General features: G+C 34.6%; 1 protein-coding gene across 1 annotated transcript; it reads left to right on the forward strand.

Annotated features, from left to right (window-relative positions):
* Window positions 1-1186: 1186 nt before the first annotated feature.
* LOC122005020 (threonine--tRNA ligase, mitochondrial 1-like) lies at window positions 1187-15272 on the forward strand. Its single transcript, XM_042559916.1, has 21 exons — window positions 1187-1576; window positions 1983-2094; window positions 2996-3121; window positions 3239-3298; window positions 3429-3518; window positions 5630-5704; window positions 5843-5971; window positions 6054-6143; window positions 6949-7037; window positions 7116-7212; window positions 7297-7383; window positions 7476-7560; window positions 8123-8217; window positions 8294-8326; window positions 9239-9325; window positions 12019-12111; window positions 12583-12675; window positions 12755-12976; window positions 13706-13777; window positions 14798-14869; window positions 15015-15272. Exons 1-21 carry the CDS (start codon window positions 1275-1277, stop codon window positions 15108-15110), a joined length of 2205 nt encoding a protein of 734 aa, XP_042415850.1. The 5' UTR covers window positions 1187-1274; the 3' UTR covers window positions 15111-15272.
* Window positions 15273-15437: the final 165 nt, after the last annotated feature.

Raw genomic sequence — 15437 nt, forward strand, 5'->3', positions numbered from 1 at the left:
TATGTTAGCTCTAAAACGGATTAGCGAGGAGGGGAGGAGAGACTGGAGATGAATACGATTATCTTTTACCAACCAACCAACCAACCGAACTTAAATTCTTATATCTAGTATAATTCATTCCTATAATTTACCATCTTGTATTATCACTTGGCTTATAGATCGAACACACAGACAATGACCTAACCATGTCAATTTGGCTTGCACGGTGACCATATAACTTTACAAATATTCGATTCACGTATTATATGATATTTTTTTAATAATGTAATAAAAATTATAAAAAAACAACGTGTATTTAAGCAAGCTTTCCTTTTGGTGTAGTATGGCCATTGACCACAAAATGAGTTTTCTCGGAGACGGTGTGACTCGAGGAAAGACTCGACTGTCTTTCAGTTTCAGATATACACTCAATGAGATCAGGGTTTTGCAAGTTGGCACGAGCATCTAAAATAGGATATTAAATGAATATTATAATTCATCACGGATCGATTTTTAATCAATTCTGTAATCTATTTTATCATATATCTAATATTTATATATCTATATATATTTTCCTCCGTATCCATTATAATCAATATTAAAAGGATGATTAATATAATAGATCTATATTTAAATGAATATTATAATAACTATTTAATATCTCCTTTGATATTATAAATAAATAATAGGTATTATGTCTACTCGGATGAGAGAGAAGGACGTTCAAAGAGATGAACTAGATCCTATGTCCAAAAGATTCTAGACTAGAGGACGTTCAAAGAGAGAAGGATCTGGTCAAGAGGATTTGTATATTTATTAGTGGGATGAACTGGACCCCACCTATTTAACGCCCTTCTTTTATTTTTTTATTTATTTTTTCTTTTTTTAACTAAAAAAATTTTAATATTATTTTTTACAGATAGTAGTATTTTTTAAAAGTAAGATTATTTAAAAAAATAATAATATTTTAAATATTTAAAAATATATTTATTTAATATAATATAATTTAAAAAAAATTAAGTGGACGATAATGAGCGTTAAAAACGAATTAATAAGAATGTTGGTGCCATATATTTTCACTTTATTGGATTAACTTGGGAATGTGATTTTTACAGTACCGGATCTGAATTCAATAAAATACAAGCGTTTCATTACACAAGCATTTGGAAATCTGGTTATCGTGGAATCAGCACCATTGCTTCTCCCCGACGCAGAATCCCCACCGTCGGCCTTCGGGACACTCCCTTCCTCTTCCTCAAACAACGCATCAGCCGTCATAGCCCTTGCTTCGTTGCATGCTCCGTTGCCGCGGCTGCCGGTGGTTCTCGCCCTTAGCTCCTCCGTCGTCCTTCTGCCGTCTTCCGCGCCATTTTTCCGGATTCCCTCTGCCCCCGGTCTCCTCCATGGGAGATAGCGCTGGCCGAGGTGGTTCTGCCGATGTCAAAGCCTCCAAATCCAAAACCTCCTCTTCACCCATCTCCGCCCACAAAGACGAGGTCTACCTCGACGGCGTCATACAGAAGCGAATCAAGCTATTCGAGACCATTCAAGCCCAACAGAAGGCGGAGCGCCTCAAACTCGACGGAGAACCCATCAAGTATGCCTATTTCGCCTTGTTCTAAACTTTTATTTTCGCGGACGGAGCGCACAAGAATTCTTTGAAATAGTTGACCATGTTTAGATTAAGCTGAATGCTGTGAATGGGATTTTAGATATTAATTAGAAACGTTCTTCGTGCGAAATATTTGTGGGTTTTAAACCGTAACTTGTACAACCTTGCTAGCACATAACTCTTTCTGAATGTTCATACATTTATTAAAGTCATTCAATTTCGTTTTTGGTTCTCAAGCTTAAAATAATTTTACTTCGTGTTGAGATATTAAAGCCAGCATTTTAATGCTTAAGCTTCATACATAGCTTATTTTTATATGCTTCTTTGCACTCTAAATTGTCATGCATTGTGGTATTTTATTTTATTTACTTTGCAATTTTCTGGTTTCTAGAATAAAATTGCCTGATGGGACAATCAAAGAAGGGAAGAAGTGGTTGACATCACCAATGGATATTGCTAAGGAGATATCGGCTGGATTGGCTGCAAGTGCTTTAATAGCTCAAGTAATTATTCTTCATAAGAATCTTTAATCAACAGCATCTTTCATAACATGCACACTTAATGTTATGCTATTGTCCTATTTAAATCATTGCTACCACAGCTAATTATTCTTCATAAGAATCTTTAATCAACAGCATCTTTCATAACATGCATACTTAATGTTATGCTATTTTTCTATTTAAATCATTGCTATCACAGCGAAGCCAAAACATAAGTTGTTTGTGATACTCGCAGCAACCATCCTGCAGGATCATCTTATTTTGTTAACTCATTCATTATTATATTCTTTTGTTATGTTGAAGTAAATGTGTTTTTATTTTTTTTACTCTTTCTTTGTATAGTTATCATTTGCTTATATATAGAGTTTGAATATCATTTCTCTTTTGTTTGAAATACCATATCTGTTCAAGTTAGTTTAGTTTCATTGGTTTGACCATGCATCTATTTTGTCAGAAGTCATCATGGCTTTGCCAAATAGTAAAGATGGACCGAGCATAGTTTTGAGACCAATTGTTAGTACCAACTTTCATATAAACTTATCTTGTTTCCTCTTTTGGCTGATGACATGTTTAAGCTTGTTGCCTAAGAGACTATTTGCCGAAACTTACGACTATGGAATTTCCCCTTTGAACAATTCCAACCAACATTATTGTGGTTTTTTTAAACTTTCAGGACAAGCTTTAGTTAAATCGCGTTATATTGTTCATTCCATTTGTCTGTATATATTGACTTGACAATTATATTAGAGAGGAAAGCAGCATGATCACAGACTAGTTACCTCCAATTTTTTTTTATCATTAGTTAATTTTGATAATCGAGGCATATTATTCTGTGGTTGACTATTACTAGTAAAAGTGTCTTCAACGTTGTTTGTAATATTCCCTTTCTTTGATTGGTGTGAAGGTTAATGGAACTCTCTGGGACATGACAAGACCTCTTGAGGGTGACTCAGACCTCAAGTTGTTTAAATTTGATGACAATGAAGGGCGTGACACCTTTTGGCATTCTAGTGCTCACATTCTAGGGCAGGTACTATAATATTTAGATCTTGTTTCTTAGTTCTGTTTAAAAAAAAAGTGAAATGGCCAAATTTACTCATGATAAGTGAAATTAACTATGATTTGTCTTTTCCTTCTGCCATTCTAGTCCCTTGAGATGGAGTATGGATGCAGGCTATGCATTGGACCATGTACTACTAGAGGAGAGGTGCTTACATTGTTTGGCCCTATTCTAATCTTTAAATCTCTTTTCAGATACTAAATGCAACTTTTCCATTGTTTCTTATCCTTCAACTTATCTGGATCATTTTTATGACATCTAAGCTCACACTTTATAGGGTTTTTACTATGATGCTTTCTATGATGACTTGACATTGAATGAGGAGAACTTTAACCAAATTCAGTCTCGGGCAAGCAAAGCTGCTGGGGTATGTTTTTTTTGGGATTTTTTTTAACTATTCTATTTTTCTTGACAATGATTTACTTTATCAATGATATTCTCTTTATATAAGATTGGTTTTAAAAATTATGAGATGTTGCTGAATATATGATGTGTGTGCTGAAGTTAGCGAGGAGTCCTTATCTTTTAGCTGATGTGCAACAAGTGGAATTGCACTATTTGGGATCTGATAGTTTGGAATGCATTAATAGTTAAAACATTCCTGAAAAGAAAAATATTTTGCTATACCTGCATAAGAAGTCCCAATACATTGCTTTTCCTTTACATACTGTATCAAATACCTGCCAGTTGTACTTCCCTTAATAGTCGTGGAAAAGCTTGTGGGCTTGGCTATGAGTTGATTATTTAGAGGGCTACCTCTTTAATTTTGTTAGGGAGCACTAGGAATTTCATCTGAAGTAGAAATTTCATGACACTACCTTATGTCTTGAACATGGATAAACACTATTTTTGTACAGACATGGAACATATCTTCAAAAATATGTTTATTATCACTCTGTCAATAAAAGCTTTATTATTATTTTAAGATTTATTATTATTATACGAAGTTAGAAGAAGAAAAAAAATGAATGGCTCAATATTCATGATTGAAAGGCTGTTAATATTCTCCTTTTCAGTTTGCACCTTAAAAATTGGCATTGTTGAATAGTGTATCTAGATATAACAAAATATCAGCCAAGAGTAGCATCCCTTCATTTTAACAAGGAATGGATAATCCTAAATCTAAGTCATTCAGATTCTCATGTGCCTCTATCTTTGGCATTTGAGTTCCTTTTTTAACCAACACATAAGACATTTGGGCTGAGAAAAGGTTGTCCCTGCCAAAGGATCGGTTTCCACATTTTCAAATGTTTCAACTATTAACAAAGTGAAGGCTGTGTAGGTCCCCGGGCGGTCAGCAAGAGGGGGATGCATTGTCTGAAATTACAAAAATACCCTTTCTCGATCTTTGGACTAAGTTAGGCAAACACTTGTTAAGAAATAGGAAGTAAAATGCATAAAATAAAGAAAGATGCAAGAATATTTACTTGGTTTGCAATTAAAAGATTGCTTATCCAAGGTAAATGTAGCTCACTAAAATCTCCTTCTTCCAAAGGCGGAGTAGCCTCTTACAACGTTGAAATCTCATAAAAGTAAAGAACTTTTATAACTAGAAATTGAAGTACAAAACTCATTTTATAAGTATTGTGTAAAACTACTGAGATCAGGGCTCTATATATATATATAGCTGCTAGTCGAATCTGACCGTTTGTTGATGTGGCTTGGTTTGGACGCCCGACCTTATCTGGGCGCCCCTAGCGTGGCAAATTCTATCTTCACGCAACGACATTCACAACGTTGTGAAGTTAAGTTTTTATCCATTCCCAGACGTCCGGACCCGCTTCGGGCGCCTGGACCGCTGCTGACGTGGACCCAAAGATGATCCATTGCGTTGAGATGCCCTTTCGGTACCAAATTGGTCAGGGCGCCCGGACTAATTGGTCTGGGCGCCAAGATCGGTCAGCCATGTGTTGACCACTAACGCCTTCTCCGGTCGCTGCCTCCTTCTCTGGTCGCTGCCTCCTTCTCCGGTCGTTTGGGTGATCCTCCGCCTTCCAGAATTGAGCTCACTTGAACCCAACTTTGGCCTTCTCTCCTCGAGCAGCGTTCGGCTCCGGCTTCTCGTCCCTCGGAAACGCCGCGCGCTTCCTTCTCATCTACCATCATACTCTTCTGCAGCACCTCATCCCTCGGACGCACCGAGCCCGTCGACTTGCTTCCCGTGTCATCCTTCTCGCATCTTCCGCTCGACTTCTTGTGATCCTAAGCTCCTGCACACTTAGACACAAGGATCAAATACACTGGACCTAACTTGACTTGGTTGATCACATCAAAACCACCACGGGGTACTTACCGGCTGTATTTTAAAGTAGTTTTCAAATCATAAAATTTACTTTGCGTTCTAATGACAAGCATGTCTGATTATCTAATCCATAGTCTTTTCATCCTTATGTAGTTTGAATAAAAGTAATACTAGATATTTACTTTATGTGGAAAAGATATTTCAATGCTGAGTGTTTCTTTCATATTCTGTTATAGGAAAAACAACCATTTGAGCGAATTGAGGTGACAAGGGAACAAGCTCTTGAAATATTTGCTGAAAACAAATTCAAGGTAATTGAGTAATTTCTTTGAAACAAGGTACATGTTACTCCTCAATAACCTGATACTTTTCTATGATGGTGTGCAATTCTATTGTTTGGTACTTTTGTGTTTTGTAATTTGTACATTGATCTTTTGTAATGCATGCAGGTAGAAATCATTAATGAATTGCCTGAGGATAAGACAATCACTGTTTATAGATGTGGCCCTCTGGTCGATCTTTGTCGTGGGCCTCATATACCCAACACATCTTTTGTCAAAGCATTTGCTTGTCTAAAGGTGATGCTTGTTCTTTGTTAGTGGTTCTCCATGATAATTGCATTTATTGTTTTTATATTTCTTTATATTCTATAATTTTCAGGCTTCAGCTTCATATTGGAGAGGGAAATCTGATCGGGAGAGTCTACAAAGAGTCTATGGTATATCATTTCCAGATTCAAAACGTCTCAAGGTAATGTACTTTATTAGTTTCACATTTTGCACTTGTTTCATTCATCTGACGGGATAATGTATGCTGCATTCATATTATGATTTTGGACTTCTGTATGGTGTACATTGTAGTGTGACTTGCATATGCTTGGATTAGATGCCCAACTATGGTAGCTGTGCAATATCTCACAGACTATTATTTCTAGTAAAAGGCTCCTAAGATTAATTTGCACAATGCTTGAATCCATGAACTCATCTCCTTTTGCTTTTGCTAGTAATGCTTATCCTGTAGGGTTAGTTTGTGGAATCATTTTAACATTTCTTCCTCTCTCAGTGTTAGGGATTCTCTGATCATATTCTTAGTTGTAGTACATCATGGATTGTGAAGTCTGCTACTCTAGTTGCCAAACTTGATATTTGATATTATATAGGTGGAAATATTAAGTTTCTACTTCATTTTGATCATGTTTCTGTGATATCTACCTAAGAAAATGTCCTATTTTGTTAACTTTATCAGTCAGGTAATCGAGGACTCACCACAATCTTTTCTTCAATTGTCAGCTGTGTTTCATGAGTAGAGGATGTTCTGCCAAAAGTTTAGATGGACCAATGATTTGTTGACACTTCTTTTTCTGAATTACAAGATCATATATTCTGAGGAAACTTTTACATCTTTCATGTATCTGTTTACAATTTTACTATTGGTATTTCCTTGTGTGGAGTTTATTGAAAGGTCCATAATGATGGTATTTCTGTTTCTTACATTAACCTTCACCTGAACCACACATAATGGGCTCCTCTATCTATTTTAACAATTTTGTTTTCAGGAGTATCTGACCCAGATAGAGGAAGCAAAGAAACGTGACCACAGGATACTTGGACAGAATCAAGACCTTTTCTTTTTTCACCAACTTAGGTTTTTCAGAGTGCACTTGCCTATTTTCTTAATTGCTTGATGAGGAATATAAATCCTCTGTTTTTCTGTAATATCCAGTCCTGGGAGCTGCTTCTTCCTTCCACATGGAACCAGAATTTACAACAAGTTAATTGAGTTCTTGAGAGCTCAGTACAGAGATAGAGGCTATCAAGAGGTTACTCTTTTCTGAAAGAATAGCTCGTTCTTGGATAAGTTTTGATATTCTCTCTATTGACTAATTTTTTATTCCAATCTTTAGGTCATAACACCAAATATATACAATATGCAATTGTGGGAAACTTCAGGACATGCTGCAAATTACAAGGAAAACATGTTTGTTTTCGAGGTGATTTCATGGAAGTTTTTATTTCTATGACTACATATGCTTTATACTTTGTATAGTCATACCTTGTTATTACTGTAATTATCTTGTTTCAGATAGAGAAGCAAGAATTTGGACTAAAACCAATGAATTGTCCTGGTCATTGTTTAATGTTTGAGCACCGAGTCCGTTCATATAGAGGTGAGCTAACAGTTAGTTGAAAATGTATTTTATTTACCTAATTATTACATTCTATTGTGCTAAAGAGCAAGGCAGTTACTGAGAACTGTTGATTGCCACATCACATGTGCAATGTAAGTAGACACAAATTTTTAACTTGCACAATCATTTAGATGAATGCAATCTACTTTCTTTAGTCATTGATCAGTTATTAAACCATCTTGTGGCTACCTAACCATTTGAATTACTGAGAAATTTCTGAACTTTACAGGCAAGTACAGTGACAGACTGCTTAGCATTACACATGCCTCATATTTGAAGTAAAAAATTATACTTGTTAGAATTATTATGTTAAGTTCACTCTGTTTTAAATTACAACTGGTAATTTAGTTCTTCCATGTTTATGTGAGATGGGAAACTAAACTCATCTGGTTAAGGCCCAGTTAACAGCGGGTACTACTTGCATATTTGTCCAGATATTCTTATTCTTGACTTTTCTCTTGGTTTCCTTGCATATTTGTCCAGATATTCTTATTCTTGACTCCTCTTGGTTTCCTCATTGACCATTCAAATTTCTTTGCAGAATTGCCTCTTCGCCTAGCTGATTTTGGAGTGCTCCACAGAAACGAGCTTAGTGGTGCACTTACTGGCCTAACGCGTGTTAGAAGGTTTCAGCAGGTATCACTACTACTTGTATACCTCACCTGACAACTTACTGTTTTTTTATATTTGATTTTGGTATTCATTCATGCAGGATGATGCTCACATATTTTGCAGGGAGAGCCAGGTCTGTTTTGGAATGATTTATATAATTTCATAACTAGAAATTTCAAAATTTCTAACTTGTCAAGAAAACATTATGGTGCCTATGGTGTTACATGTATGATAGTTGTTTCATTATATCAAGAGTCTAATCTTAGTTTCCAGTTGTGCCAACTTATTTTTTGTTCATCCCATATATTGAAGTATACTTTAACTGTAATATTTTTAAAGAATAATAAGTGAATTTTTTTGAACCTGATAACTACTTTCTGCTTCCTTATTTTTCCAGATGTTATAGATGTAAAATGAGTTAGAGGTTATGAAAATGGGATTGCCTTTAGTTGTATTTTATGTTGCTGGGCAATTTTTTACTTCGTTAAATTTTATTGTTGCATTACCACTTATGTTGTATACAGTATATTGTATCCTTACATTGCCTCTTAAGTTCTATCACATCACAATCTTGTGTTTTAATATCTAGAGGATTTTATATTCTTCTCCCAGATATGCAGACATGGTGAATATCACATTCCGCACCTTAACTGGGTTTCATTGACATGACCCTTTTGGTGTCTTTATGCTGCATCAATTATTTAGTCGACCCAACTATTTAACTGTATGTCTGTACATGCTCTCATTTTTTCCCCTCCTTTTTATCTCTCAATTTTCTGTGCTTGAGCTACTTGGTTGATGGGTAACCTTTTCTGGGAAATGAAGACTTCTGTAACATGTATATTTAGCAATTTGAATCCTGTATAAGATTAAGTAGATTACATTTGAGAGGTGAAATTGCAGAAACTAAATCGACATTCTTTGTTGTCAAATCTTATTCTTGTCTGTTCACTGATATTTAAAATATTGATAGGATGATAATGAGACTTTCTATATAACTTATAAGCATCCTTACCTTTGACACACTCTTTCTTCTTTACTACAGATAAAGGAGGAGGTCAAGAATGTATTGGATTTTATTAGTCATACCTATGGTATATTTGGGTTTACCTTTGAGTTGGAGTTATCAACGGTACAGTTCTTTACATTAGCTTCTCTATTGTCCAAAATGGTTTTTGATATCATGCTTAAAGTCTTTAACTGTAGTTGGTGGTTTTAGTGCACAAATTTTCTATTTTCTATTCAATTTATTAAGGAAGTGCTCACCTGAGAGTAATTCTTAATAATATTTCAAAGTTTTTTTTTTATTTTGTTGTTTGTAGATTGGAGAGCAAAGCTAATCCAAATGCTATCTTGCATAATAACTTATTTAAGTAGGGAAACATGAAAACATTAACACTGACCGGTTTTTGAAGAAGATTGATGGATGGCAAGTGTTACTTCATGTGGCATATATTACCTTCATCCTTCTAGGGCTGTATTTGTCATATCATTAGCAGAAACTATCCTCGTATGCTAGTCAGTCACGCAATCCTGATAACCTACTAATTTTCAGATAGTAGACCTTTACAAAATATCTAATCAAAAGAATGCTGAGGCGAAGCAATCTTAAACAATATAAGTATCTCCTAAGGCATGAAAGATAAGTGTAGTCAGCTCCAGATTCTATTGATCTTTCATCCCATCTATGTATAATATGGTAATGTAGCGCAACCATCAAAGGTTCATTGAGCATCCTGTAAGAAATGAAGATGAAATTATAGGTAGAAGACAAGCAAGTGTTTTAAGATGAAGCTAAATAGGTTGAAGACATACAACAAGTATTTCAGCTTATGTGAACTTTCAGCCTTTTTCTTAACATTATTACAATATTTAACACAAACAGAGTTATCATGTTTTTTCAAATAAACAGTCAGGCAGGAAAATGACTGAAGCAGAGTTGGATATAAAAATTTGAAGAAGGTGCTTAAGGGGAAGATATAGCAAAAAGGCTTAGCATGTTAAAAATAATTAATCACTTTGTGTAATTTAGATGAACTTTTTTATTGTTAGAATGGCTCTAAGCTGTTTGAGCTTATCTGAAACAAATTATACTCACCTCTAGATCAATCTAAGAAAATTTAGCTATTCAATTAGCTAAATCGTTGTACGATTTATGAGAATGTCATATTGACACTGAATCTGAACAAGCCTATGCCTCCTTTGTTGACTAGGAAATTACTTTCTCTTGTTTAAGTTAATTTTAACTTGTAGTAGAGAAACATATTGGGATTTTCATTTTAAATGATCTACAGTCTCATGTAAGAAATCTCGTCTTGGTTCAAAACTACTTGCATGGTTCAGCAAGTACTTCTGCTCTTTCCCTGTTAGAAAATTGTGAATATATTGTAGTATGGCAATATTTTTTAGTAGACCTGTTATGACCACATAACGTGTTCTGCACTAGACTAGCTTGACCTTGTGTCATTATTCAATTCCATCTACTACTTTTGGGAAGCTTTAATCATATATCCTTGCTAAGTCAATTGATATATAAGTGAATATTAGTGAGAAATCGTTTGCCATTTCTTTTTCTTCTCTCCCATTATTTTTTAGTTTTTCTTGGTTGCTTGTTGCATAATGTTTTTAAAGAAGACATTAGATGATTGAGTGTTTCTTGAAATAAAGAAAACAATACTTTTGCAATTGTTGGCTTTAGTTTAAAATGCACAAGGTATTCATTGAAAAGAGAGATGTTAGCGTAGCATATATTGAACTAATCAAAGATATGTATGAGGAAGTAATGACCAGAGTGAAGACTTTAGGCGGATTAACTGAAGTATTTCTAATAAAGATAGGATTGCATCAAGGATGTTTGCAAATGACATTGTTTTGGTAGATGAGACACGAGAAAGAGTAAATGCTAAACTAGAATTTTCGTGGTAAATACTAGAAGTCAAAGGTTTTTTAGGCTTAGTAGAGTAAAGACAGAATATATGAAATTTAAGTTTAACAATATTAGAAGTAGACAATTGTTAAGATATGAAATGATGAGTTGTCTGGAACTGAGAGTTTCAAGTAGTTAGGATCTTTTTTGCAAAATGGAGGGATTGAGAGAGATGTCTTACGTAGAATACAAGTAGGATAGTTGAAATGGAGGAGAGCGTCGGGTGTTTTATGTGATTATAAAGTATCTTTAAAATTTAAAGGGAAGTTCTACAAAACAACGGTTAGATATGCTATATTATATGACGTTGAATGTTGCTATAACTCGAGCACATGAATAGAAGATGAGAGTTACAAAGATGAGGATGTTAAGGTGTATATGTGGACATACGAGGATGGACAGAATAAGAAATGAGAGCATTAGAGAGAAAGTCAGAGTTACATCTATTGAGGGAAAACTCCAAGAGATATGTTACTTAGATGACCAATAAAGACTCTAGTTAGACGATGTGAAACTATGACAAATACGCACATCAAACGAGGAAGAGGAAGACAAAAAAAAAACTTGGTTAACAACAATAAAACATGATAAAATTTATTTAAGTAATATAATAAGGGATAAAACCCAATGACGTAAAAGGATTCATATAGCCAACCTCACCTAGTGGAATAAGACTTGGTTTATTGTTGTTGTGGTAGTTTAAAATGCACAGGGCCTTATTTGTCCTGACATTTCTAATCAGTCACATGGCTAGTCAGTGAGTAAACAAAACTGTAGAAATCAACTACAATGACTCTTATAATATGTTGATTTACATGTAACAAAAAGAAACGTAATATCTGTCATGTCAGTTTTCTTTGGCTACCACTTCTAACTATATTGATGTTTGGAAAGTACAGCGGCCTGAAAAATACCTTGGAGAAATAGAGATATGGGATAAAGCTGAGGCGGCTCTTGGAGAAGCTTTAAATGAATTTGGGAGGCCATGGCAGGTATTTTACATTGGGTATCTATCATTAGTTACTTTTTGGATTCTTGTTATTGGTTTTCATGCTGAAATGCAATAAAAATCACTCAAAATGAACCGAGCCTTGAAGCTGTAGTTTGTGCAGATTTTGCAGAAATCACTGTTGAATTCATATTTAATTTCATGGTCATACTAGGCATGGAAAAGTATTTCTTTCCCTGCATACATTTGGAGATTGGTAGTACTTTTATGCTCTCAGTTTACACCATTCATAGGCAAGATGATATCCGGTTTGGGCAAGGGTGAAACTTTGTGTATTCAGCTTCTTAATTATTATGGTTTGCAGATTACACTTTTGAAGTATTAGCTGTAAACTACTACGGGCTTTAGCTCTGCTCTTGGAGTTCTTTCAATTATATGGATTTACACAGTTTTCTGCTACATTCTTGTTTCTTTAGTAGAATCAATTGAATTGGCAAGCAAATTCTTAATACAGATCAATGAAGGAGATGGTGCATTCTATGGGCCAAAGATCGATATTGGTGTTTTTGATGCATTGAAAAGAAAATTTCAATGTGCAACTCTACAGGTGATGCATCTGAAAGCATGCATCATATTTTAACAAGCAGTGTCTTCATCTAATCTAACCTATGAATATGTGGCCACAGTTGGATTTCCAGCTTCCTCTCCGCTTCAAATTAAGTTATTCTGCAGAAGACGAAGCTAAACTCGAAAGACCTGTGATGATTCACAGAGCCATCTTAGGTTCTGTTGAACGAATGCTTGCCATCCTTTTAGAACACTATAAAGGAAAGTGGCCTTTCTGGCTTAGCCCTCGTCAAGCCATTGTCTGTCCTGTGTCTGAAAAATCACAAAGTTATGCAGAGCAGGTAACTAATTTCCAAAGAAATCTTTTATTTGTGCTTGCAGTTTTGATACACACACACACATATTTAGTTAAAGTGATTTTTCTTTCTGATGGAATTAACTATTGCTTCTCTTAGATGTTCATGTATTTGGATCAGGGTTTATTGACACTTATGAACGGTTTCCACCCTATTTACCTATGTATAAGTTATTGTTCTGTGGAAATTTTAATCATCTTATGTAATAGATGCTTCATAATCTAAGTAGGCTGCTATGCAACTGTTTTCACATGTAGACGGGGCCCACTGAGTTGCAAACACCTTCAAGACAATATTTTGTATTGTAATTGACTTCAGCTTTCTGTTTATTCCATGTTTAATAGCTTCCGTGTCTGGTAGAATCTTGAACTTTCTAAGTTTAGCTGGACATGTGTTGGTGCTGTAATGAGTTTGTAATTCTGTTCAAGGATAACAAACTATGAAGCTGCACTAAGGGCATCCACAACGGAGCTTTTTTCCAAGCTCCCTTATTTTCTTTTTCCTATGTGTCACCGAATATTAAGAAGCTGGGTTCGAAATTTAATTTCGAACCCAGCTTCTTAATCTCTTTCATCCTTTTTTGTGGGGGCCACACAAAAATCCAAAAAACCTTCAAACCATTGGAGATGCTCTAATACTTTTGCGATTGCAAGTATTTTTTCCCCATTTTAAGTATTCCACACCTCTGTCATGCTAATTTCATTGTTACTGCAGTTACGAGATAAGATACACAAAGCTGGTTATTATGTTGATGCTGACCTAACAGACAGAAAGATTCAGAAAAAGGTATGTTCTTGTTCTCAAATGTTTTATTTAATTATATTTTAATTTTCTTAAAAATTACTTGGAGATATTATATAAAATGCTCCAAGGGAAAAAAAATTGTATGAGCCATTTTTGACTAGTGGATCACCCTCGAGCCTGCCAGCTTAGTAACCCAGATCTAGTTGGAATATTGCCTTTTTAGCGACTATTTTATCTACATTTGCATCATCGGTATCTTTTGAGAAGTGATCTTGTTTGACTACAAAGAAATTATTTATGAGCTTTTATAGTGGCAGAAGGCTGATTTAACAATTCTTAAATTCTTCCAAAGGGATATGATGCCACCACTCATATCCTATATATTGGTTAAAGTTTGACAGTATATCTGAATGACATGCATTATTGTGGCTGATATAGTCACATATGGAATGGATATGTAGAATGTGTACTCCAGTTTTAGTCATAGGATATATACTCTGTTCATTCTGTATGTGCATACACATTGTTGTCAATACTGTTAACTCATTTTCTACCTCTTTTGTAAGTGCAGTAGTAAGGTAAAAAAGTTTTGACATCGTAATCTTTTTTATGCTAACTGATAGCATATTGAGGATTAGTTATTTAAGAGTTTCAGACAAGTGTGAGATACTGTGTTCTAATATTAAGCAAGTAAGATTCATTTAAATAGATTGATTTCACTAGTTAGTTTACTTGGTATTAGTATGAATTACTACATTCGACCATGGTTCTAAAATTAAAACCATCCCTCACTTTTAACAACGCTAGCTCAATTTTGATCCCGGATAGATACTCTGCCCCTGCTTATGCAGTGACAATAATGCATCATATATATTTTATCTATTTGAAAAAAGATACATGGACTGGCCTTTCCTTGGCTGGAAATTCAAAACTCAACTCTCTTATTATTCTTTAACCAGTGATGGGTAATGGTATATTCAACAACCAACATAATTGTGCATATATAGCTATTGAACTGCCGATATTTAGTATTCACGAAAACATTGTGGTTCACTGTTATAGGTACGAGAGGCTCAATTAGCACAGTACAACTACATTCTGGTGGTTGGCGAAGAGGAAGCAAAGACTGGACAGGTCTACTTGCAGTTTTTGAGTTGGCTATTTGTTAATTTATTTCACTTGTTCATAGAAATTTGAGATATAATAGGTGCAAGTATTTATTGTGTTTCAACCAAATATTGTCCGAATGATCATTTGACATGTTTCTTGGGTTGTGTAGGTAAGTGTTCGCGTGAGAGATGGATCAGATCATTCTGTAATGAGTTTGGACGCGCTACTTGAACATTTCAGGAAGGAAGTCGAAGCCTATCATTAAATTATTTTGAAAAATTGAACATTTGTTCGCATCTTTCCATTTTTTTTCATACGCATATCCATGTTTAAAATATCAATTAGTGTGCTTTTTGTGATAATTCTAGAAGAAGTCGAAAATGTAATTGTTGACGGTCACTCATTATTAGTAGGTGACATTGACTTATTTGGTTTTGGCAATATTTTCAGTCTTGTTATATTAATCAATTAAACTTCCAATAGCTTGATGTCCAACTTTTATTATGAGTTTAACTCAGGGATAGAAAAATCTAGATTTTAAAACAGTTTTTTTTTTTTTTTTTTGTAAAATCGTTTTTTTAATTCATCTTTT

Source organism: Zingiber officinale, chromosome 7B (genome assembly GCF_018446385.1).
Source record: "Zingiber officinale cultivar Zhangliang chromosome 7B, Zo_v1.1, whole genome shotgun sequence".
Taxonomy (NCBI): domain Eukaryota; kingdom Viridiplantae; phylum Streptophyta; class Magnoliopsida; order Zingiberales; family Zingiberaceae; genus Zingiber; species Zingiber officinale.

What these genes read in the sequence shown, in the direction of transcription:
- LOC122005020 (XM_042559916.1), top strand. Translation starts at nt 1,275, where the DNA reads ATGCTCCGTTGCCGCGGCTGCCGGTGGTTCTCGCCCTTAGCTCCTCCG. An exon ending in CAAGTGCTTTAATAGCTCAA is followed by an intron (nt 2,095 to 2,995) that starts GTAATTATTCTT and finishes ATTGGTGTGAAG; the next exon opens with GTTAATGGAACTCTCTGGGA. An exon ending in TATTTTGCAGGGAGAGCCAG is followed by an intron (nt 8,327 to 9,238) that starts GTCTGTTTTGGA and finishes TCTTTACTACAG; the next exon opens with ATAAAGGAGGAGGTCAAGAA.